The sequence below is a fragment of the Aspergillus uvarum genome (genome assembly GCF_003184745.1).
Source record: "Aspergillus uvarum CBS 121591 unplaced genomic scaffold BO82scaffold_26, whole genome shotgun sequence".
Taxonomy (NCBI): Eukaryota; Fungi; Ascomycota; class Eurotiomycetes; order Eurotiales; family Aspergillaceae; genus Aspergillus; species Aspergillus uvarum.
In genome coordinates, this window is record NW_020291323.1 from 208,917 (window position 1) to 228,955 (window position 20,039).

A 20,039-nucleotide genomic window follows, 5' to 3' on the forward strand; every position below is an offset into this window, starting at 1 on the left:
GACTCAAGAATAGAGCAAATTATGCCAGATCAAAAGGAAGCGCCCGACATGAAATTATTCTAAACCCTACTAATGTGTATAAGCTATGTAAAATACGGAGGGAAAAAACGCATGCGCTGAAAACAACTCCAAACCAACTCCCATAATCACTGTCCTCCTTGCTGCTGTTGCTGCTGTTGACCCTGCTGGCCCTGCTCTTGCTGCGACGAAGAACCTCCCTGACTCTGCCCCTGCGACTGCGCCTGAGACGTTGCCGACGCCGCATCAGCAGACGTGGTCCCCACCGAAGCCGCCGTAGATGTTGCCCCCGCCACAGAAGAGGTAGTCGTAGCCGTTGTCGACGCGCCCGACGAAGTCTGATATACCTTGAAACTATTAAACTCCCAGTACGCATTGGTAAAGTTGGCCCCATTCTCCGCCGCCCACTGCGTGCACGTATCCGGACACCCATAGAGATCGGTGTAATAGGTCGACGCCCCCGCGAGGTCGCCACAGACATCGATGTTCACAATGATGCTCTGGTTCGTGAAGTGCGAGCTGATATCGCAGTTCGTGCTGGGGAAATCCGCCAGCGCTTCGCCCCAGGTGGACGGGTCGGGGCTGCTGCTGGAGTTTGAGATGTCGGTGGGAATCTCGTCGCGCGCCCACATCCACACCCGGATGCCGGCGTCGCGGAGTTCCATTGCGTAGACCTGCCACAGAGAAAGGTTAGTGTGTGTGTGTGTGTGTGTGTGTGCGTGTGATATGGAGGTAAAGATATTAACAGGGCTTGCTCACCCCACCACCATTCTCATTAAAGGCCTGCCCATACGTCGCTTTCCCGCCGGTCACGCCACACCCCGCATTGTCGTTGGCCGTGTTCAAGCAGTTGGTGTACGTCGCGGAGCCGGTCTCCTTGCGCTTGACATTCATCTTGCACCCGCTGGTTGTGTGCAGGGTCATCGCGTTGCCGTGCGTGCCCTTGTTGTTGGACTCGAGCACGTCGATCTCGCCGTGCTCCGGCCAGTTGTTGGGGTCCGTGAGCCAGAGCGCGGGCCAGGTCGCGCAGCCGTACGGGGTGTGCACGATGTCGAAGATGAAGAGTCCATTCTCGTACGTCTCCTTCGAGGTCACGCGCACGGACCGTCGACCGCTGGTTTGGTTAGAGGTGCTGGTGTCGACCCGTAGCACGGCACGGGAGCTGGAGGCGTAGGTCAGGTTCAGCTCTGAGGCCGTGGAAGAGTCCACATATCTAGATGCTCTACGTTAGTCATCGAAGACTCGTAGAGAAACGGATGTGGGTGCTCACTGCACAAACCCGTCCGTCGGGTCAGTCGCGGTATAGTACTCAAACTCGTCGAAAAAGGATGACCCCGAGTATTTGCGAGACAGGGTGTAGCTCAGCGCGGAGTAGTCGGGATACGAGGACGATTTGAGGCCCTCTACGAATCCGACAATCAGGGCAACGATGGCGACAACCACCCCGGCCGCAACAAGTGACTTGGTGAGTAACGACCAGCCGCGTGGATCGTACCAGGGTTTCGTTGCGGCTGTCGTAGGCTTCGTGGACTTCTCCATGACTTCTGGGTGGGTGGCTGCTGCGGCGTTGTTACCGGTGGCCGTGTATGGGACATTCGTGAGCTCGTACTCGGGATAGTCACTGGCCTGACTTGAGAGGTTTCGGTACACCATTGATGTGCAGGTGATTGACAACCTGACCGGGTGGAACTGGAGGGAGTGCCGTTTAATCGTCTCAGGTTATTCCCCAGAAATTGTGGAAAAGATCTCTGGTCACGATTAAGGTCGCGCAGCCCTGTCAAATACAGCGTCAAGGAAATCCCACCCTCGCCTCGGCAGTCCGATGCAGCAGACCCGGACCCTCTTTGTACGTGCCGAACGCTGCGACAAGGGAAAAGGGTACGTACTGATAGGGCTCGGCTGCAGTCAGTCAGACCGTTCGATCTGCCATGCTTACGTGTCTGGCCTCCAGGATGGAGGGACCAAGCCAACGAGCAGGAGGTACCAGGACGAAGGCATACGTAAGCACCTGGCTGTACCAGCCGAATGATTCCTACGATGGATGTCGAGCGTCAGGCCCTTCTATTCTTTGGTCGTGAGTCCGATCATCATTGTGTCGGTCCAAGAGACCAGAAGGATTTGAATCTGGAGTTATAGAACCCCGACAGGGTTCAGCAGAGCAAAGGGTCTGGTGGCCGACTGCCAGGTGATATGAAGCCGATGCATGCATGAATCAGGCTTTCCACGTCAACGGCCCACTTCTTGGCGCTGAAAGTAGTCTAGGCCCGCAGGAAGATTATGCACCTGCTCGGATTTTATTCATCGTCCGCGGGTGCGGCCGGATGGCTTATCTGCTTGGACTGGGAGTGGTTCTTGGGAAAGACGCGGACGTTTGCATGATTGATTGTAGGTATTCTTAGGACATTAGGACATGATGGGTGTTTCATCGGGTGTCAGGTGATCTATGGTCGAAAATGGCAGAATTTGGGAGTGAAGCCACGTGACTGTACATGACTTAGTCAGCAATGACACCCTTCCCATTCTAGATTGCATAAGATGCACGATACACAACATCTTCACTTCACCACCTCTCGAGTCTGTTTACCTGTCGCTAACACTTTGGCCTGGCCGTCATCATAAAGCAATCTCCTTCATCTGTGAGATTAGACTAGCTACTCAGCTGATATTATCACCTGGGTTGAAACCCCTGCCCGACCGCTATGTCCCTGTCATGGCTGAGGTCGGATTCCTGCTAGCAGAGCATGATCAAGCGTTTCGAACTTGATTCAAAATAGCCGTTTTTCCGACTTGAGTACTAGAGACTCAGCCGTTGATAGATATTCGCCCTACCGCAGAGCCTCCAACCAGATCCGCTCGATCCGGTCAAGGAACTGCTGGCCCCGCAAGCCCTGTCACCATGATGATCGGACCCAGATGACCAAGGAACTTCAATGGAGGCGCAGCATCTTAGCTGTCCTCGAGCGTCTGTGAGTGTAGCGGGCACTGATCGTTGGAAGTGGAGTCACTGTGAACGACCGGTGCTGCTAGACTACTACCTCACGCTGTTGGCCGGCTAAATCTAATAGCGCAATCTAGTATCCAGGTCAAGCCTAGCATCCAAGCAAGGCGCCGTCTTAGCAGAGTGAGGATGGCAGAATCGCGAGGATCGAAAAATCTCTCATGTGTCCTCAACTCAACATCTCCCCGAGGTATAAATAGGACACGACACTCGCCGGAGAAATTGTCAACCTCATTCCTCTCGTTGCCATATTCCACACCGGCACTTCTCATTCAATACTCTACCTTCCAAGCTTTTTTTTTCGCTATCGAAACTAGCCGCCAAAATGCAGTGGATGTTCTACATCTCCATCCTCGGAGATCTGTTCGCTCTTTATGTCCGACTCACGACGGGAGAATGGTCACCTCGGGCCAGGTACTTTCTACTCTGCACGCACTTGGGCCTGTGGGCTCGTGTCTTGCAGGCCGAAATACTCGGCCACTGAGTTATGCGTCAGTGGGTGAGGACAGGATTGCGGGGGGAGGCAATGGGCACGACGGTCAGGGTTGATGCCGTGGACGAGGGACATGCAGAAGACATAAGGGGGAACACATTTCAAGTGCACCGATCACCCTCTCCAGCAGGGACTTCAGACCTGCTGCTCGATGAACCCTGTGCGACCCTGCAAATGACAGCCTCGGCATGACGTTCCGATCCAACCCAGCACTCGGTGACTCAGGACCTGTGCGATCCGACAGAAGGCTGGGCTAAGCTACTGAGCACATCAAACTACGAATAGGGGAACATATTACAAGAAACTAAGTGGAGACGAGAAACAGGGCTAAGGCTTACGCGGACAATCCGATCAAGGGAACTTAGCTATACACACTTATCCGAATCGGACAAGGTCGACACCCACTTTAAACTCATTCCTTCCCCATAGGGCTCACCGTTCGGAACCTCCCCGAAGCTCGCTGCTTATTGTAAATCTCAGCATCACCAGTAGCAATCAACCCATAAAGGCAGGAATCGAGGAAATTTGCGTATGGCATTGCGGGGTAGAAATTATTCATTGGTATGTACACTGCCGTAAAACAACCTCACAATGTGAACACAGATGCAGAAAGTCATCATAATCCATTGCTCAATGCAAGACCCACGCGAGAAGAACCGAAAGCGAAAGCATGGCAATATTCACCGACTGTCCCAGCATCGCACCGTTACTGGGAACCACCGAGGACGAGCTGCTCGGTGTCGCAGATGCGGAGGTCTGCGTGCCGGATCGAGTCTTGGAGACAGCCAGACCTACGGTCGCATTCTCGACGTCGTGATCGATGTACAGGCCCCGGAAGAAGGCTGCGAGAAGTTAGCTCTCTGACTCCGATCTGAACGGAGAAAAGGGCAAAGAAGAGAGCAAAAACATACGTTGACCGACCACCCACAGGGTAGGGTACGAAGCGACGGTCGCGCCCGCGAGCACCGCTGTGCAATTGTTGTTCCCGTTGTTGGCGGCAATCCACTGGTCGGCGGCGATGTTAAAGATGGCACTCTGGTGACTGACCAGGTCGGAGTCCGCGGCGACTGCCGCCGTGGCGTTGGCCTGCGAGGGGATGCTAAAGCCCACGGTGGGAGGGCTGTCGCAGGGGAAGTAACCCGTGACGGTCACCCCCTCGCTGGTGTTCTGGACCACGGCTTGGATGTTGGTCGCCTCGAAGATGGCGAGCACTTCTTCGACCGGACTATTCCACGTCAACATCGTCTCCTGGATGACAGTTTTGGAGGGAAAACTCATCGACTTACCCGGTGATTGTGGCGGTTCCGGTATCGAGCTCGATAGGCACATCCTTGGTGAGGATAGTGTCGTTTACGGCCACGTCGGCAAAGAAGGCCCATTCCTGTACGATGGAGGTGGTGGTCAGGTTGCCTTCGAAGAGGGAGGTATCTAGCTCGCCCAGCACCTGGGTTCCGGTGGAGTTGCTGCCCAGGACCACGCCAAAGCGACACGACGAGACCTGGCCCTGCTGGCAGAGCGCGTGGAAAAAGGGCGGCGCGCCGTTGGGGAATTGAGCCACTTCAACCCCAGCGAAGCCCACGATCCCATCAGCGGGGATGAGCGCCGTGCCGTTGGCGGAGCCGATAGTCTGGTCGATGGTCAAGCTGCCGTATGTGATGGTGTCGTTGTATAGGGTTCCCGCTACCTGAATCGAGCCAGCCGGCGTTTAGCTATACACTTTTGACATGGAGTGCGGAAACTGTCACATACCGAGCCCGTCCCAGATCCGTCGCTTTGGGTCGTTCCGTAGTCGTTCTCAAATGTGAGATTGAGGTTGACCGATGCAGAGCTCGCGTTATAGTACCCAGGATTGATGATCACATCGGAGGATCCTGTGTCGATGAGGAGATGGAGGTTCTTGGAGCTGCCGACATCGAAGCTCCCGAACCAGAAGCCCTACCACTGAGGTGAGTTGGGGTACAAATGATTGAATGGGATATGACCTACATCCGACTCAGAGACAGTCTCGACGCCATATTTATCGCGACGAAACAACCTGGCTGCCGGGTCTGTGCGCCGTACTAATGGGATGTGCGAGGAAATGTGTCGAGGAGCAGACGGCCGGGGAACTGCCAGGCACAGCGGCAACGACCCAAGGGCCGTGAGGAATAACCAATGCTGCGGAGGAGTCATGATGAACTATGAATTAGAGTCCCCAGAGTGGAAGATATTGGGAAAGTGCAAAGAAAGACGCAAAGTGCACGAAGCTGGAGCTGGAGTTTCTCCGACAATTGAGCGCATCTCTTCGACTTTATACACCATCGCGCATGGCTCGTGCTGTACGCAAGGCTGAGCTAGCATGTAACTGCTCCCGATGTAGCAATGGCAGACGAAGAGCAACATGTGAGTTTGGGGTCCAAAGCTATCTAGATAGAGGCTTGGGCGTTGATCTGCACCGGGTATGTCGACAGGGAGGAGAGCCCTACTCAGCCTCGTCTAATCAGATCCTGTGGATGAAACGCGGGTGGAGATGACGATGGCAACATTCACTGGTCCGCTCGCATAGACTAACCCGACCCCGACTAGTCGCAGGATTGCACTAAGTTGAGGCTCCTTAACTGACTTGGTTATAGGTGTTTAACCTAGTTTTAAAGTCGCTTGCAGCCACGTCGGCGGGTCTGACCGTCTGATGTTCCCCCCTGCTGCATCCACTCATCGGCCTGCCCTCGCATACGCTAACCAACATAGGGTTCTCTTCGGGGTTCTACCAGGGTGTCGCAAAGCTACACAGCCCAGCAGGCTGACAACAACCAATTGAACCAAGGAATGAACCATTCTCCGCAACTCGGACCGAACGCGCCATGACGGGGAGACCCCAAGCTGCAAGGTCCCGCAATGGCTGCATCACCTGCAAGTAAGTCTGCGTTTCTACTGGTGGTGGTGGTGCGGCAGCAGAGCAACTCACCCCGACAGGATTCGTCGCGTGAAATGTGACGAGCAAAGGCCCGAGTGCAATCGGTGCCTGTCCACTGGGAGAACCTGCGACGGCTATCAGGATGGGTCTCAGTCACAATCGCTGGTCCAGAAACCCTGCTCCCTGCGCATCATACAGCATATTCCGCCGGATCGGCAGATCCAGCCTGCAGTGCAGGTGAATGTCGATGAGCACCGCAGTCTGGAATTCTTCCACCACTATACCCTCCCGGGTCTAGGTCCAGAGGTGGGCTCGTATCTGCTGCAGGCCACGACCAGTGAGCCGGTGATCCGGTCCGTGGCTGTGGCGGTAGGCTCCGTGCACCGCTCCTTCGCCTTCGTAAGCAATGAAGACACCACCTTCACGCTGCTCCACTACAACAAGGCCATTCGGCAGCTTGTGACGTCTCCGCAGAGCAAAAGCACCGTCCTTCTCGCCTGTATCCTTTTCTTCTGCTGCGAATGTCTCCAAGGCCGCTACAAGACCGCCATCCAGCATGCCTTGTCTGGGCTGCGAATTCTTCAGCAGCAACAGCTACTCCCCCCTAGCTCTCTCGAAAAGGCTCCAGCAGCGGTGTCCTCTCTCTTCCACGATGTCCAGAGCCAGGTGCTTGAAATCGAGGGTATGGAAGGGCTGGATCCTGAATCGCAGCCCAAGCTGTCGCCGCCTGCTCTAAATGCCAACCCGTTTCCAACAGGCCTACCACTCGACGTGCAAGACCACCAACGCATTTTCCGACAGTTGTACTATCGATTTGTGCAAATCGACGCCTTAATCGAGGCATTCGAGTCAATCCCCAACGACAACTCCCCCGCACATATCGCGCACGAACAGCAATTACTGGCCGAGTGGTTCCGGGTCCGCGCCGACCTCAAAACGTGGATGCACGACTTCGAATGCCAGACCATTCATGCATGTCAGACAGATCCCTACACCGCATCTATCCACGCACGCTCCATCGCTATCCTTAAAGCCTGGAAGCTGCTGTTCAGCATGTACTTCCGGATAGACTGGCCGCCGTCCGAGCTGGCGTGGGACCGATTCACCCCCGAATTCCAATCCATCGTCTCCCTGGTATCTACTGTGACAGGTAATCGCTGCACTAATTACCTATCCGCCGCACATACTGTCGCGTCAGTCCCTACAACCACCAGACAAGACAGCAGAAACCCCTCGCGCCGGCCCGCACCACCGCCACTTCTCCCAACTCCACCACCCCCAGCCCCATCCCAGCCCATCTTCACTCTTTCCCTGGGCTTCCTCACCCCGCTCTACATCTGCGCTACTCGCTGCCGGGACTCGACGATCCGACACCACGCCCTCCGTCTGCTCGAGACCTGTCGTCGACGCGAAGGGGTGTGGGACTCCGACCTCGCCGCCCGGGTGGCGCGCCGCATCATTGCAATCGAGGAACAGGCGGCCGGCGTGGAGCCAGGCATTGCTGTATATTGCCCTGCAGACATTAGCTTGGAAGCTCGCGTGCGCTCTTCGTCGCCGCAGTTTGCGGAAGGGAGGAAGGCTACGCTACGGTATGTGAGGGGAGGTAGTGGGCCTGATGTTGGGTTGATGGAGGAGACGATTGTATGGTGAGAGTTGATGGTTGGATGCTTAGTTGGTAGTGGAAGGGTTCCCAAAGTCGTATTCGACATGAGCACAGGGGCAATGCTATATGAGATACGAGATGGGGGGTGGGGTGGAGTGAGAGAATAGGAATGGTCGTCAGATAACAACTCGCTTCGGCGGTGGCTGCAGGTATGCCGGCGGCCAGGAAGGTCAGCAAGACCACCAGACCCTAAGGCGAGGGGAGATAGCAACAGCTTTCACTCAAGCGAGTGGTTCTGGTTCAGCTTCTTCACGACCACAGATCCAGATCCCCTGAAGAACGGCTGTGCGAGGCTGAATATGCTATAGGTCATGGTTTTATGTTCCGATCCATTCCACATGGCTTAATTTTTCAATGTGTCTTGATCAAAGTGTGTTTAGGGTGTGTCAATAATATCTGACCGTTCTTTCTCATATAGGTCCTCGTGCTTCACACTTTGACCGAGGGAGCATTTTACCTGGTAGTACCAAATCTTGTCGGGTGCCCTTGGAACAAACACCCAAATCACGTAGGAACCGGAATCGCAGAGAGTTCAGATATCCGCCCATCGCTCTCGCATTTCCGGCGTGATACTGGTCACGGTGTGCGCAAACTCCGCCGTGAGCCAGGGAACCCACTCCCAGTCCACCCAGTCTTCAAAGGGAGACGCCTTGCGTCTGGGGTTTTTCCAGCGCAGGAGAGGTGAAATGTATTCCCCAAGGAAATAGTTCAGCGTCAACGCGAAATCGGCGAGCCACAGATTTTTCTCGTAGACCCGGCTTTCGAGGTCTACGATATCTTTCATGATGGTTTGCCGATCGCCCTGCGAAAAGTCCCCGGGTTGCGCGTCGGCCATGGTGACGCCCGAGACATACTCCATCAGAATCATCCGAACGGCCCGCGAGCGGCCTTCATCTACCGGTAGGCTCAAAGTGTAAGAACCAAAGTAAATCGGGATCCCTCGTCCTTGGAGCTCGCGCAGCGCCTGATATGCATTGGCCTCGTGGGTGTCGTACTTGTCTATGCAGCGGAATGGGTCGAGATATCCCTCATCGTCCTCGAAGTAAAGGGGGTCGGAGATCTTGGCAACGAGACTTGTGCCCTTGCGGGGCAGCGATGTCGATGTCGAGTCTAGTACCTCGACCGTCAAGACCTGGGAGTTGTGACCATCGCCGGCTTTCAGTGTGCCGGTGACTTCTAGGCTGATCGTATCATCACCCTCGTTGCCCGGCAACGGGAGTCGCTTCACACATCGCTCGACGGGGCTGAGTTGCTCCTTTTCTTCCTGCTCATTCTTACTACTGATGCAGCATTCACGTACGACTGGAGTCGGAGCTAGAGGTGCGTGGGATTGGGCTTGGAATCGCCAGCCCGGGGTGTACGGCGATGAGGGCTTGGGGAGTTCGGTGGATGGAGGCCCGAACATAGGCGGGGAACTTTCCACGTAGATCATGGTTGAAATCAGCCTGGAAGAATTTTCTTCTCTCCTCTGTTACTATTCATTGAAAATTAAAAAATGCTATTTGCACTGATAGTTGGAGATTCTAAACAACATAATGTACAAAAGACGGGCAGGCAACTAATATTTCCCCCCTTGCAGTGACTCATCGGTAAATCGATTTTCAAGCGCCGTCCCAGCTGTAAGCGCCGTCTATTTTTACCACTACCTATTAATCTAGTAGCAAGTAAGTTAACAATACTAAACTAACTACAAAAATACTCGCCAATCATCAGAATGAGATTACGTAGAGTGGTCACTGCGCGACGCTCAGGGCGCATTGGTCGCTCGGCTGGCCGTGCTCGAAATCAAGAACACCGAGGTGGTCCACAAGGGGGATTTCAGGCCCGCCGCTGCCGTGGACGAGCAGACCGTGGAGGCGAAATTGGTCCAGGCACTGAACGAGAGCAGTTTGACGCTGCTGAAGAGCAATGCCGTGTGGCTCCCAAGCAGGCCGGCAAGTACTCCAAACATTGCCGCTATGTGGCGGTCTTCGATTGGGATGCCATGTTCATCTTCAGCTTCCCGTCCGCTCAAACCAACCGACCGGTGCGAGGACTGTACTTCGATGAATCCGGGCGCACCGGGGGCATGACGTTCCGGCGACTACTGTTTGCCTTTGTGGTTCGAGCGTTGAGGAGAACCAAAGCGCTTCAATTAGGAAGGGGACAGGAGGATCCGTGATCTTATATGCATGACTGACGGCAATTGGACTGGCGAAAGGGGAGGGGGTTTCTAGCCTGATTTATTGAGATATTACCGTCTGCTTTTACTTTTGAGTAGGGCACCTGCGCGGCCGATTATGTGGTTGTTTCGGCATCTCTTTTGCCTGTATTAGCCTGGATCAATCTCTTATCCACGTGTCTATTCCTGTTGGTCATATCTGTTACCAAACAGGCCAGGGCCAAATCGTTGTACAAAGTCGTGCAAGACTTGCGAAATCTTGAATTGTGGCCTTTTTCGTGTACCCTCGCATTTCGATGTTTGCTAGTGCCAAATGGCCACTTGTAGCATATACCAACCTTCCAACAAGACCGAGCACCGTGTTGTGACCAGGTTCCAATAAGCATCAATCATTCTAGATTATATATACAAACAACCCATCAGAACTTGACTAAAGTCAGGAAGCTCATAAACCAACAAGTCATACACCTCCAAACAATAAATAAGCCAAAACCACATCTAGCATACCGTACAGCCCTCGCATCCCACTCCTCACCATGCCTGCCCTTTCTCAAGGACCGACAGAGCATCTTTAACCCGCCGGGTTCGTACACGTGAACGGCGTCAACGGCGTTCCCTTGAAATCCGTCTCCATCGCCACAATCGACGCCCACAGCCCCAGCCCCGCCGTGCCCAACGCGGCCAACGAGTACAGCACATCAAAGGTATTCCGGGCGAACTGCTGACGGTACCCGCGGACCCAGCGCTTCCACCCGGAGTCCACGCGCTTCGTCTCGCCCGTGTGAGGGTCGAAGGTCTCCTCGGGCAGGATGGCGTCCTTCTGCACGTTGAACCCGACGAGGAGCATGGGCGGGAAGGTGTAGGAGAACTGGAGGATGCAGAGCGCGCCGACGAAGGAGGTGAGGTTGCTAATCTGCGGGATGGCGGCGGCGACGACCCAGGCGAGGCACCAGTAGATTGGGACTGTTCAATTCGTTAACCTCAATGCTCCGATCCTAGATCACGGGGCACATACCAAGGGCAATCCAGATCAATTTCCCGGTCCGGTGATCCAGCGGCGGGAAGTGGAAGACGTCGCGCAGGACCGAGGCGTAGAAGACTTTGATGCCGATGTTGCCGTACAGCAGAGCAGCGATAACGCCCGAGATGAGCGAGAGCGCGTTACAGCCGGTTTGGTAGCTGTAAGCGGAGTCGGGGATTCCTGGGGGAGGATCCTGGTCAGCGTGACATGAAAACAAAGATAATGTCCCTCAATCCGGTAGAGACGGGGGTCAGGCTTGTGGCACTCACCTTGGTAGGCCGGGTTGAAGGTATACTGGCCCTGCGCGTTGTAGACGACCATTCCTTCGACGAGGTAGCATACGTAGATGAAGACCTCGGCGCAGATGAAGCCTTTCCAGAAATCGAAGCTACCCATTTGTTAGCACTCTGCAACGGCACAGAAGAAGACATGGAGGAGGCCTACGGGCGCCGCATCTCGGCCATCAGCTCGTTGAAGAGGGTGGCTCCACCGTAGGCGAAGACACAGTTCATCACCGCCGTCATACGAGTGTACAGAGTCCCATCCGCCGGCCAATTGGCGCTGGTGCGAATAGGTTCGGGATTGAGGTTAATAGAGCTAGCGACACTGTCGGTGGGGGGGTATACGTAGACGACGCCCATACTAGTCATTCTGTCAGCACTGTTCTTGCTCTTCTGGGGACAGCACCGTGCTCGTACGTGATGAGGATTACAGTAAAGTTCATCCAGATGGCCAGGTTCGATAGCCAAGAGAGACGCTGTAAGGTCCGGATCTGCCCCAGAACGAAGCCGATAAGCATAAAGATGACCTCGGCGACGATGACTATGAGGGTGAGAGACGTCAGCACTGCCGCAATTGCTGCTCGAGGTCGAGGAATCAAAATCTTACAGCATAGTTTTCCCGTGCCGCTTACTCCAGCAGCCATCTGAGCCAAGCCCTGGCCGTTGCTTACAATCAGCAAGGTCACATTCAGGAAGAACTGGAAGCTCTGAAGAATGTTGACGACAATACGAGCAATGGGGCCGAAGATCCGGAACGCTACATCGCCGTAGTCTGGGGAAGTCTGTTAGCCAGTCCCTTTATACCTCTGCCAAATGTAGTGCCAATGGGAGAACCTACTGCGCATGGGATAGCGGGTTGAATCGAGGCCGTTAAAGATCTTCCACAGCTGCATTCCAGAACTGCCGAGCGTTCAGTCAAGAGATTGAGAAATATTGGATATGGAGGGGAAAAACCCACTAGTATGCCATGATACCGAAGACTGTATACAGCGCCTGTAAGACCCTATGTTAGCTGGGGGCCCGCGGGACTCGGCTCAGTGGCCGACTCACAAAACCAGGCCCATAGCCCATCACCTATACACCTCGTTAGTATCCTTGCATCTGCCAACTCTTCCCACCAGAAAACCACTTACACTGATCGCCCAAGGCACGTTCGTCGGACCCAGGATATCGGTGGTGATCAAATAGAAAATCGAGCCTACCCGCGCAAAGACCGTCAGCCTCACCTTCAATCCACAACCTACCAAAACCCCAGAAAACAGCATTCACTCACCCCAAGTTGCCGTTCTCGCGGCCCGCTGGGCCAGCTCCCACTCCGTCTCGGTAATGCCATACTGATCGCCGTTCCCCTCCCGCTCGCCTCCATACCCATCTCCGGAATCCGCCTTCTCCGACATCGCTGCCTTCTCATCCCCAGCCGCAACCGCACCCTCGACTGGACCCTTCTGCTTCTCATTCGTCGTGGAATCCACAATCCGCGGGGCGGGCGCTGTCTCCTTGGACGCGCGCCCCAGCATCACATTCCACATGTGCTGGAAGCCCTGGTTGTCGGTGCGGATATGCTTCTCGAAGTCGCGGGAGCGCTTGGCCCAGAACAGGTAGTTCTCGAAGGAGATGCTGGAGTCGAGGTAGATGTTGTTCGAGCCGTGCATGACGGGGGCGGGGATGGTGTGGAGCGTTCGTCCCTTGCTGCCGGGGTGGCCATGCTGGCTGTGGTCGTCGACGATGATGCCGTGTTCGGCCTCGGTGCCGATGAGATCGGCTTCGTTGCCCAGGCGCGGGTCGGCGACACCCCCCAGGTTGGCGGCGGAGACGATGCCTGCCATTTTGCGGAGGATGCGAAAATACTATTCGGGGGAGAGAAAAAGTGGGAGAAGGGACGGGGAGAAGAAAAGATGGACATTGCTGTGGGACAGGAGGGGGTTATAAATGGTTGTTCACATATTGACTAGTTCTATTGTGAACTGTGAATGGGTCGAATTGATTGATTGATTGAGTGCCAGGGAGGGGGAGAACCACACCCGTTCAACCGTCGGGGCAAGCTATCAAGCATCCATTGGATACGAACCAAACCACACCCCCGAGTGGATCATGGTGTTAGGGATAGGATTGGACTGTTGGGCAGTGCTAGGTGGGGGTGGTGGGTTGGGATGGTGGGATCATGGCTGGTGTGGTAGACTATCCTGCAGTGGTGATTGTTCTCCGCCAATCTAGAAGGATTTCTTATCTTCCTCCATCCTGCTGCTGCATCCACCGGTGAGACAGAGACACAGGCAAATCCCAGACAATCATCCCACCCACTGCAGTAATGGTAATGGGAGTGATGACATCTCTTGTGCTGCACGATGACCTCAGCCTCCGACCACGATGTCTCGGAGTGAAGAAACCGCGTACGGTACAATACCGAATCGAAACCCTCAAAGCTCGGCAAAGCTTGTCGGGCCCGGCTAAAAAAGCTTGGTGTGCCTCTACTGCGTGGAAGAGGCCCACTCTCTTCGCTTCGGCTGGCTTAGTCCTTATCCTCCCTCATTTCGTGGAGAGAGAGAGAGAGAGAACACGCGCACACAAACGAGAGTCAATTTAGAATTAATTAACCAGCAATCCCGCAAAGGAATGCAGTTTGACAGACAGCAAGCCTCGCTTATCGCGCCCCGTGCACTGTCCTGCAACCACTCCCGTCATCATCATCACACTGAGGGGTTAATCAAACCTGCGAGGAACCAGTCGCGTGGTCGTTCACCATATCTCCCATGTTAGCCTTTGGTGTGACCCTGCTAATAGCTAGCTTATCAGCGAGAACCCGGAAAATTATTACCTGCCTGCAAGTGGATGCAGCGCGCAGGACCAGAGGAAAAGGAAAGACAAGCGCCCCACTTTGGAAGTTCCGGACCTCCCCGGATGGGTTCCCACTGCCAGGCCCGCAAGCCACTTAAGACGCAGAGAATTGCGTGCGGCCAGGATGGCAAATCTGGCCATGCCATGTGCTGGCTGTTTTCAGTTGGATCCTTATATGAGAAGTCGGTCCGGTGCGCGTTGAGGCCATGCCGTTGTTCGCCACTTGTCATTGTATTACCGCTGTGATTCCCAGTAATGACCTGCGGTTCATTAGCACATCATACCCCGTGAGTGCTCAATCGATACGGCAGTTCTGCAATTACCAATCACCACTCCACTGACAATACGACATCGAGTACTCCGGGAAGACCGTCGGACAGCCGAGAAACGTAGTGGCGTTCTGTCTGCATGATTAATTTCCACTCCGACATGTCCGAGTGTTAAATACGGGTACCGGGGTTCCCACTGCAATCTGATTGAAGGAGGGACTGGGACTGGCATGGTATGGGGAAGATAAGAATAAAAGAAAATGATAATAGAAATTAAAAACTAGAACCTCGAGGAAAAAGAAAGCGATCCAGACATTGGCCCACCCCCTATCGCCAACTAGGAACAAAAAAAAAAGACGGGGTTGTTCAACCCTAACTGTTCTGTCCGCCCCGTCGGGCACTCCCCATTCATTCATCCCGCCATTCTGGAACAGGAACCCAAGCCCAGCATCCCAATCAATCGCACTTATCTGCTCCAGATATCTGAAGTGTATCCAGATAGACTGCACGCTCAGTCCCGCTTGCTCGTGACCGAATAATCCGTCGACATGTGGATCCCGGATTCATGCTCGCGGGCGTCGTACTTGACCATCTCGTGCATGGCCTCCACGTCGTCCTGCGTCTCCGGCACCGCGGCGGTGCTGCGCAGGGTGGACAGATAGTCCCAGTTGCGGATGACCTTCTTGCGCGCCCCGACCGCCTCGGCGCTGCCGTCGCTGCCGTGGCCGCGGGGCTTGGCCGCGCTGGACACCTTGCTGCTGCCCAGGAGGTGCGGCGCCAGCTGCAAGAGCAGCGGCCGGAGCACGGGGAGGCACGCGCAGATGATGCCCACATTGATTTCCACCATGCTGTTTCCCCGGGTGGTCAGTCAGTTGGTGTTGCATGTCGGTGCGAGGGGGAGGTCTGGAGATACATACGCCCATTTCGCCAAGGTCACCTTGTACCAGGTCAAGTCGCCGTCGTGGATGAAGGGCATCATAGTGACAATTCGCACGATCGCGATCACGCAGGCGCTGGATGCTGCGTTAGCCACGGAATCACACGGACGACTACACTGGGACAGCAGCCGGGGCAGGGAGCACGTACAAGGAACCCATCATCAACACCATCATGAGCAGCACCTTCTGCTTCAGGGTGGTCTGCAGCGACCAGCAGAGCCGGATAGGCAGCGCAAGCGTGATGATGTCCGAGAACAGGTTGAAGGCCGCATTGGCATACACGAAGGCCAGCTGGTCGACACACCGCGCGGTCGGCATCAGCGTTACGTCCCACATGGCCTGGACGGGGATGCACCCGAGCGTGAAGACGAGCAGACTGATCATGTTGTAGACCGCGACGAAGATCATGATGCCGTAGGTCATCTGCCGGAAGCGCTTCTCGGGGCTGAGGCGCAGGAAGAACAGCAGAATCGAGGTCTTGACCAGCCAGATGCCGACCACGAAGACGTCCTCGCCTGCCAGATCATTCTAAATGGGTTTAGTCAGGATTTGTCGTTGCAGATGCACAGCATGGTGGGGGAAGCCAGATGCATACCTGCTTGAACGGCTTGATCTTGTCGAGGTGCAGGTCCCAGATATGAACCCCGTACCCATTGTCAATGTCTATGCAGGTGGGACTCTGAGCTGACTGGACGCACTCGAGAAACTCTTCCATGACTTACTGACGATCCCCAGAATTGCGAATATCCACGCGCAGATCTGAGCCCAGATGCAGAACCCTGGTGGAAACATCCGTCAGCCTGGTCGGTCCAGCTGGCATTAATGCCTGCAGCTAGCTTACAGTCATCGATAGCGATCGTCTTCTGCAGGACCATCCGCGTATACAAACGCAACAACAAGACGACCGTTCCTGTCAAGCAAAGCGCGAGATTGATGGAATAGATCTGGTAGTTCTGATTCTCCGGGTTGTTGAAGTTGGCTGTGACGCCGGGGGGCGGGTCTGACGCCGGCACCTTGCTCAAATCCAAGGCAGTGGTTGACATGATGGAGTTGAAGGGATAAACAGCTGGATGTCCCGGTCGGCAATCGTCGCAGCAGCAGCAGCAGCTCTATTTGGCATGCAATTGAAAAGAGGCCCTGTGTCGAGTCAGGACTGAACGGTCCACGGTCCCAACTTTGCGTCCATGCTTTTCTTTATATCCTGTCAATCCGATCAAGCCTTTCCCTCTCTCGTTCGTACTTTCGGCCCCCTCCCGGGCCCATGGAAGAGCTCATATGCAAGATGCATCGACTACCGGTCTAGTCTCTCCTGCATTGCATAGTTTGGGCGGAGATGGCGATCGTACCTCCTTGGCTGACGCCCAGCTCGATGTGGTCGGACCATTAACGCCACCATCCACAGCATGCCCTCACCCACTGTTTCTTGAAATGGGTCAGACAAAGTGACACCTCGATCGCAAACAATCCAAAGTTCTCCACCCGGGCCCCGATCAACCCTATTGTCTCTGGCGAAAGTTGGTCCCCGCAGAAGAGGGGAGGGTCCAAGCACTGGGACCTTGGCCTTGTTCTCCAGACGTAGGGGGGCGGGCTGGCCAAGTCCTGTACAGTACGTGCTGGTGCAAGTTCCCTGACGATCGCCACCGTTTCTGCGATTGACAGGCTAGGATCGCTGCTTGCGGAGACGACCTGTCATCCGGTCGCATCCCGAAGCAAAAAGGGCCGGACGCAAGATCAATAATTGCGGAGGAATCCAGATAGCGCAGTTTGCCCCTATCTGAGATCTTCTCCGTTGGGGGATGTGCTTCTTTCCTTGGAACTGCAGGTGCAAGTTCTCCTTTTCTTCTGGTGGCAACAAACCGATGCAATGGGGTGAAAAGCGTAAGGACGGATATCCACCGGTCGGTGATCGTGTATTTGTCCGAAAATGAGGTCGAGTCAGTTGGATAGATGGGTTGTTTGTTGGGATGAGGCTTTGGCCAAGACGGTGGTTACAGCGCGGAGAAATCAAGAAATGAGGGCTCCCCCGCTTATTCCCCAAGCCCTGATCCAGCCATCGTCAGCCTTTGCCAGCCTTTTCTGGCCTTCTCCAGAACAGTATGATGCATATGCAAAGGAAGTGGCTTCGTGGCTCCGCAGAAAACCAGTGAAATTCCGTCTGGTCTTTCGGTGGTTCCCTGAAGGCGTTGAGACTCCGTGAGCATCCGTGCAGAAAGGAGAGAGCACAGAGCCCAATGTGACAGGTGTTGGACCCACTCGATGCCAGCCAGTATTATCACAACAATCCACCAGGAAAGATCTCCTGTCGATCTAATCACTGCCCCACGAATGGCATCTGGCTATTGCTGCAGGTCGTGTTGCCTTTTCGAGTCTAGCCAATAAGACCCTGATTTGCCTTTCGTGATGTATCCAATTTCATTCACACTCTACATCGGCATCCCTCCAATCCCCTTTCTCCGTATGCAAGCTGTGCAAAAGGACCAATCTATAAGACTTTGCGGCTCCCCTTCCCCCTTGGCCTCCGGATACAATATCCTGTCTTTCCGCCGAACTTGTCCGTGTGCCTGTGTCACCGGTGGAACCTGTCATGGCGCCTCTCGATCCCAGCATCGATCGCATCCAGCAGTGTCTGGACGAGGTGGCTCAGTCTATCGGCCAGTTCCGAAACCCTTCAATCTCGCTTAGCAACCAGGATGCACGGTACGAATTGCTGATCAAGGCGATGCGTCTGGTGCAGACCATCCGCGGACCTGCCGATCTGGTCTTCGCCAACTTCGAGAATGTGGGCATGGGCAGACAAATCATCTCATTGAGAAACTGACCAGACGTTTCCGGGGTCCTGAGATGGCCGGTTTGGGCGCTATCCGCACGCTCCTCGCAGCCGGAGTATTCGATGCCATCCCGGTCGGCGGCCAGGGCTCGAACGGGGGTGAGTAAGGAGATCATAGGTGTGCGATCGTGAGCTCTTTTCTCCTGGATGGAGGTGACCCGTGCCCTGTTCTGACATCGATGTGACATGCTGCAGTGCGCATGATGCGGGCGGGTACGCCCTTCGGACCGTTTCGCGAGACCGGCGAGGAGGAGTATGCCCACACCCCCAACTCGGAGATCTATCTCGCTCCCCAGATGCGTGCCGTTCTGAGTTTTATGTGAGTTGTCAATCATCCCTCAACTAGGTTTGGTTGTCAGTCAACCAGCAACGGGCAGCTCATGATCCGAGGTCGGGATACCAGGGTCGACGAATACCGCCCGGCGATGCTGCGCACCCACGAATTCCTCCGCCAACACCCAGTGACAGGATCGCATCAGCCTACGCAGAAACCCATACGCCCCTGTGCATCAATGTGAGGACCAGACGATGTTCGAGCACATCTCCCAGAGTCCCGCGCGACTGACCCGACTCAACAACGCGATGGTCGCCGAGATCGGGCTGTACCCGTTCGTGGAGCGACTGAGTCCGCTGGCGCAGGCGGATCAGCCGACCATCGTCGACCTCGGGGGTAAACGAGGCCACATCCTGCGCCAGATCAAGGAGAACAGCCCCAGCCTAGCGGGGCGCTTCATCCTCCAAGACCGCGCCAGTGTCATTACCGACAATGGGCCGGCGATGACCCGCCATGGCATCGAGCCGATGACCCATGACTTCTTCACCCCGCAGCCTGTGAAAGGTACGTGACGAGGGATAATGGCTCTTCTGCATCAACAACATCAAGCACGCTGACTCTCACCGTCCCCTCAGGCGCGTTGGTCTACTATATCCGCCGCGTCCTGCACGACTGACCCGACGCAGAGGTCTGCGAGATCCTCATGCACCTGGCCGCGGCAATGGACCGGGAGAAATCCCGAGTCCTCATCACGGAGACGATCTTGCCCGAGGTCGGCGCCACCATGGCCCACGCCTACATGGATCACACGATGATGATGATGATGTTTGGAGGGACCGAGCGGACGGTCAAGGACTTCGCGCGCCTGTTCGAGGCGGCGGGGCTGCGGCTGGCCCAGGTCTGGCAGAGCCCCGGGGTGCCGATGGTGGCCGTGGAGGCCCGCTTGGAGTGAGTCCGAACATCGGGGGTTGATCTTGAGATGAATCAGTCATGGTTTTACTGGCCACTTGCCCGTCCTTGCCAAGCTCTGCCACATGGCGCTAATTCTAGACTGTTCCGTCTGCTGCAAAAGTCTTAACCGGAACAGTGGTTGAGAATTTTCCGAGTTGGTGACTCTCGGATGATGGGATGTCATCGGAAGGAGTGGTTGTGAGTCTGGATAGACGACACTTTGATCCATGATGGTCGTGGAGATTTCCTGATGGGACTACCTATAGATGCTGAGTGCCGATTCGGGCCAAGAGTTTGACGCGACCTTACTCCCTTAGTACTTAGCTCTCTAATGTGTAGCTAGTAGGGCGTATAATGGTTCATTTTTTCCTTTCCCGCGTTTTCCCCGTCGGCAACCCCAACTTGCGGGGTGAATGA

At 55.2% G+C, this 20,039-nt stretch overlaps 8 protein-coding genes across 8 annotated transcripts; 3 read left to right on the forward strand and 5 right to left on the reverse strand.

Annotated features, from left to right (window-relative positions):
• Window positions 1-42: 42 nt before the first annotated feature.
• On the reverse strand, window positions 43-1,801 carry BO82DRAFT_335265 (glycoside hydrolase family 16 protein). The gene is made up of 3 exons (XM_025633296.1): window positions 1,289-1,801; window positions 778-1,231; window positions 43-692 (listed from the first exon to the last, which is right to left on the reverse strand). Exons 1-3 carry the CDS (start codon window positions 1,669-1,671, stop codon window positions 147-149), a joined length of 1,383 nt encoding a protein of 460 aa, XP_025492037.1. The 5' UTR covers window positions 1,672-1,801; the 3' UTR covers window positions 43-146.
• A 2,227-nt stretch (window positions 1,802-4,028) lies between these two features.
• Window positions 4,029-5,753, reverse strand: BO82DRAFT_392075 (pepsin-like aspartic protease). Its single transcript, XM_025638594.1, has 5 exons — window positions 5,496-5,753; window positions 5,259-5,444; window positions 4,796-5,193; window positions 4,421-4,734; window positions 4,029-4,351 (listed from the first exon to the last, which is right to left on the reverse strand). Exons 1-5 carry the CDS (start codon window positions 5,679-5,681, stop codon window positions 4,140-4,142), a joined length of 1,296 nt encoding a protein of 431 aa, XP_025492038.1. The 5' UTR covers window positions 5,682-5,753; the 3' UTR covers window positions 4,029-4,139.
• Window positions 5,754-6,349: 596 nt separating this feature from the next.
• Window positions 6,350-8,325, forward strand: BO82DRAFT_414705 (Zn(II)2Cys6 transcription factor domain-containing protein; the record flags this gene model as incomplete). Its single annotated transcript, XM_025639928.1, has 2 exons — window positions 6,350-6,402; window positions 6,462-8,325. The coding sequence occupies 2 exons, from the start codon at window positions 6,350-6,352 to the stop codon at window positions 8,050-8,052; spliced, it is 1,644 nt and encodes a 547-aa protein (XP_025492039.1). The 3' UTR covers window positions 8,053-8,325.
• A 272-nt stretch (window positions 8,326-8,597) lies between these two features.
• BO82DRAFT_283372 (uncharacterized protein) lies at window positions 8,598-9,470 on the reverse strand (the record flags this gene model as incomplete). The annotated part of the gene is made up of 1 exon (XM_025631413.1): window positions 8,598-9,470. One exon carries the CDS (start codon window positions 9,468-9,470, stop codon window positions 8,598-8,600), a length of 873 nt encoding a protein of 290 aa, XP_025492040.1.
• A 309-nt stretch (window positions 9,471-9,779) lies between these two features.
• On the forward strand, window positions 9,780-10,247 carry BO82DRAFT_432234 (uncharacterized protein; the record flags this gene model as incomplete). The annotated part of the gene is made up of 1 exon (XM_025640773.1): window positions 9,780-10,247. The coding sequence occupies one exon, from the start codon at window positions 9,780-9,782 to the stop codon at window positions 10,224-10,226; it is 447 nt and encodes a 148-aa protein (XP_025492041.1). The 3' UTR covers window positions 10,227-10,247.
• A 209-nt stretch (window positions 10,248-10,456) lies between these two features.
• BO82DRAFT_310027 (putative amino acid transporter) lies at window positions 10,457-13,270 on the reverse strand. The gene is made up of 11 exons (XM_025632365.1): window positions 12,970-13,270; window positions 12,802-12,927; window positions 12,638-12,726; window positions 12,487-12,521; window positions 12,367-12,428; window positions 12,136-12,300; window positions 11,946-12,069; window positions 11,692-11,889; window positions 11,517-11,635; window positions 11,242-11,427; window positions 10,457-11,189 (listed from the first exon to the last, which is right to left on the reverse strand). Exons 1-11 carry the CDS (start codon window positions 13,178-13,180, stop codon window positions 10,798-10,800), a joined length of 1,707 nt encoding a protein of 568 aa, XP_025492042.1. The 5' UTR covers window positions 13,181-13,270; the 3' UTR covers window positions 10,457-10,797.
• Window positions 13,271-14,899: 1,629 nt separating this feature from the next.
• Window positions 14,900-16,729, reverse strand: BO82DRAFT_75259 (putative integral membrane protein (Pth11)). The gene is made up of 6 exons (XM_025641519.1): window positions 16,412-16,729; window positions 16,293-16,349; window positions 16,166-16,233; window positions 15,719-16,098; window positions 15,550-15,645; window positions 14,900-15,480 (listed from the first exon to the last, which is right to left on the reverse strand). The coding sequence occupies exons 1-6, from the start codon at window positions 16,611-16,613 to the stop codon at window positions 15,144-15,146; spliced, it is 1,140 nt and encodes a 379-aa protein (XP_025492043.1). The 5' UTR covers window positions 16,614-16,729; the 3' UTR covers window positions 14,900-15,143.
• A 1,425-nt stretch (window positions 16,730-18,154) lies between these two features.
• BO82DRAFT_402067 (S-adenosyl-L-methionine-dependent methyltransferase) lies at window positions 18,155-19,623 on the forward strand (the record flags this gene model as incomplete). Its single annotated transcript, XM_025639299.1, has 6 exons — window positions 18,155-18,349; window positions 18,412-18,496; window positions 18,593-18,716; window positions 18,765-18,858; window positions 18,923-19,235; window positions 19,358-19,623. 6 exons carry the CDS (start codon window positions 18,155-18,157, stop codon window positions 19,621-19,623), a joined length of 1,077 nt encoding a protein of 358 aa, XP_025492044.1.
• Window positions 19,624-20,039: the final 416 nt, after the last annotated feature.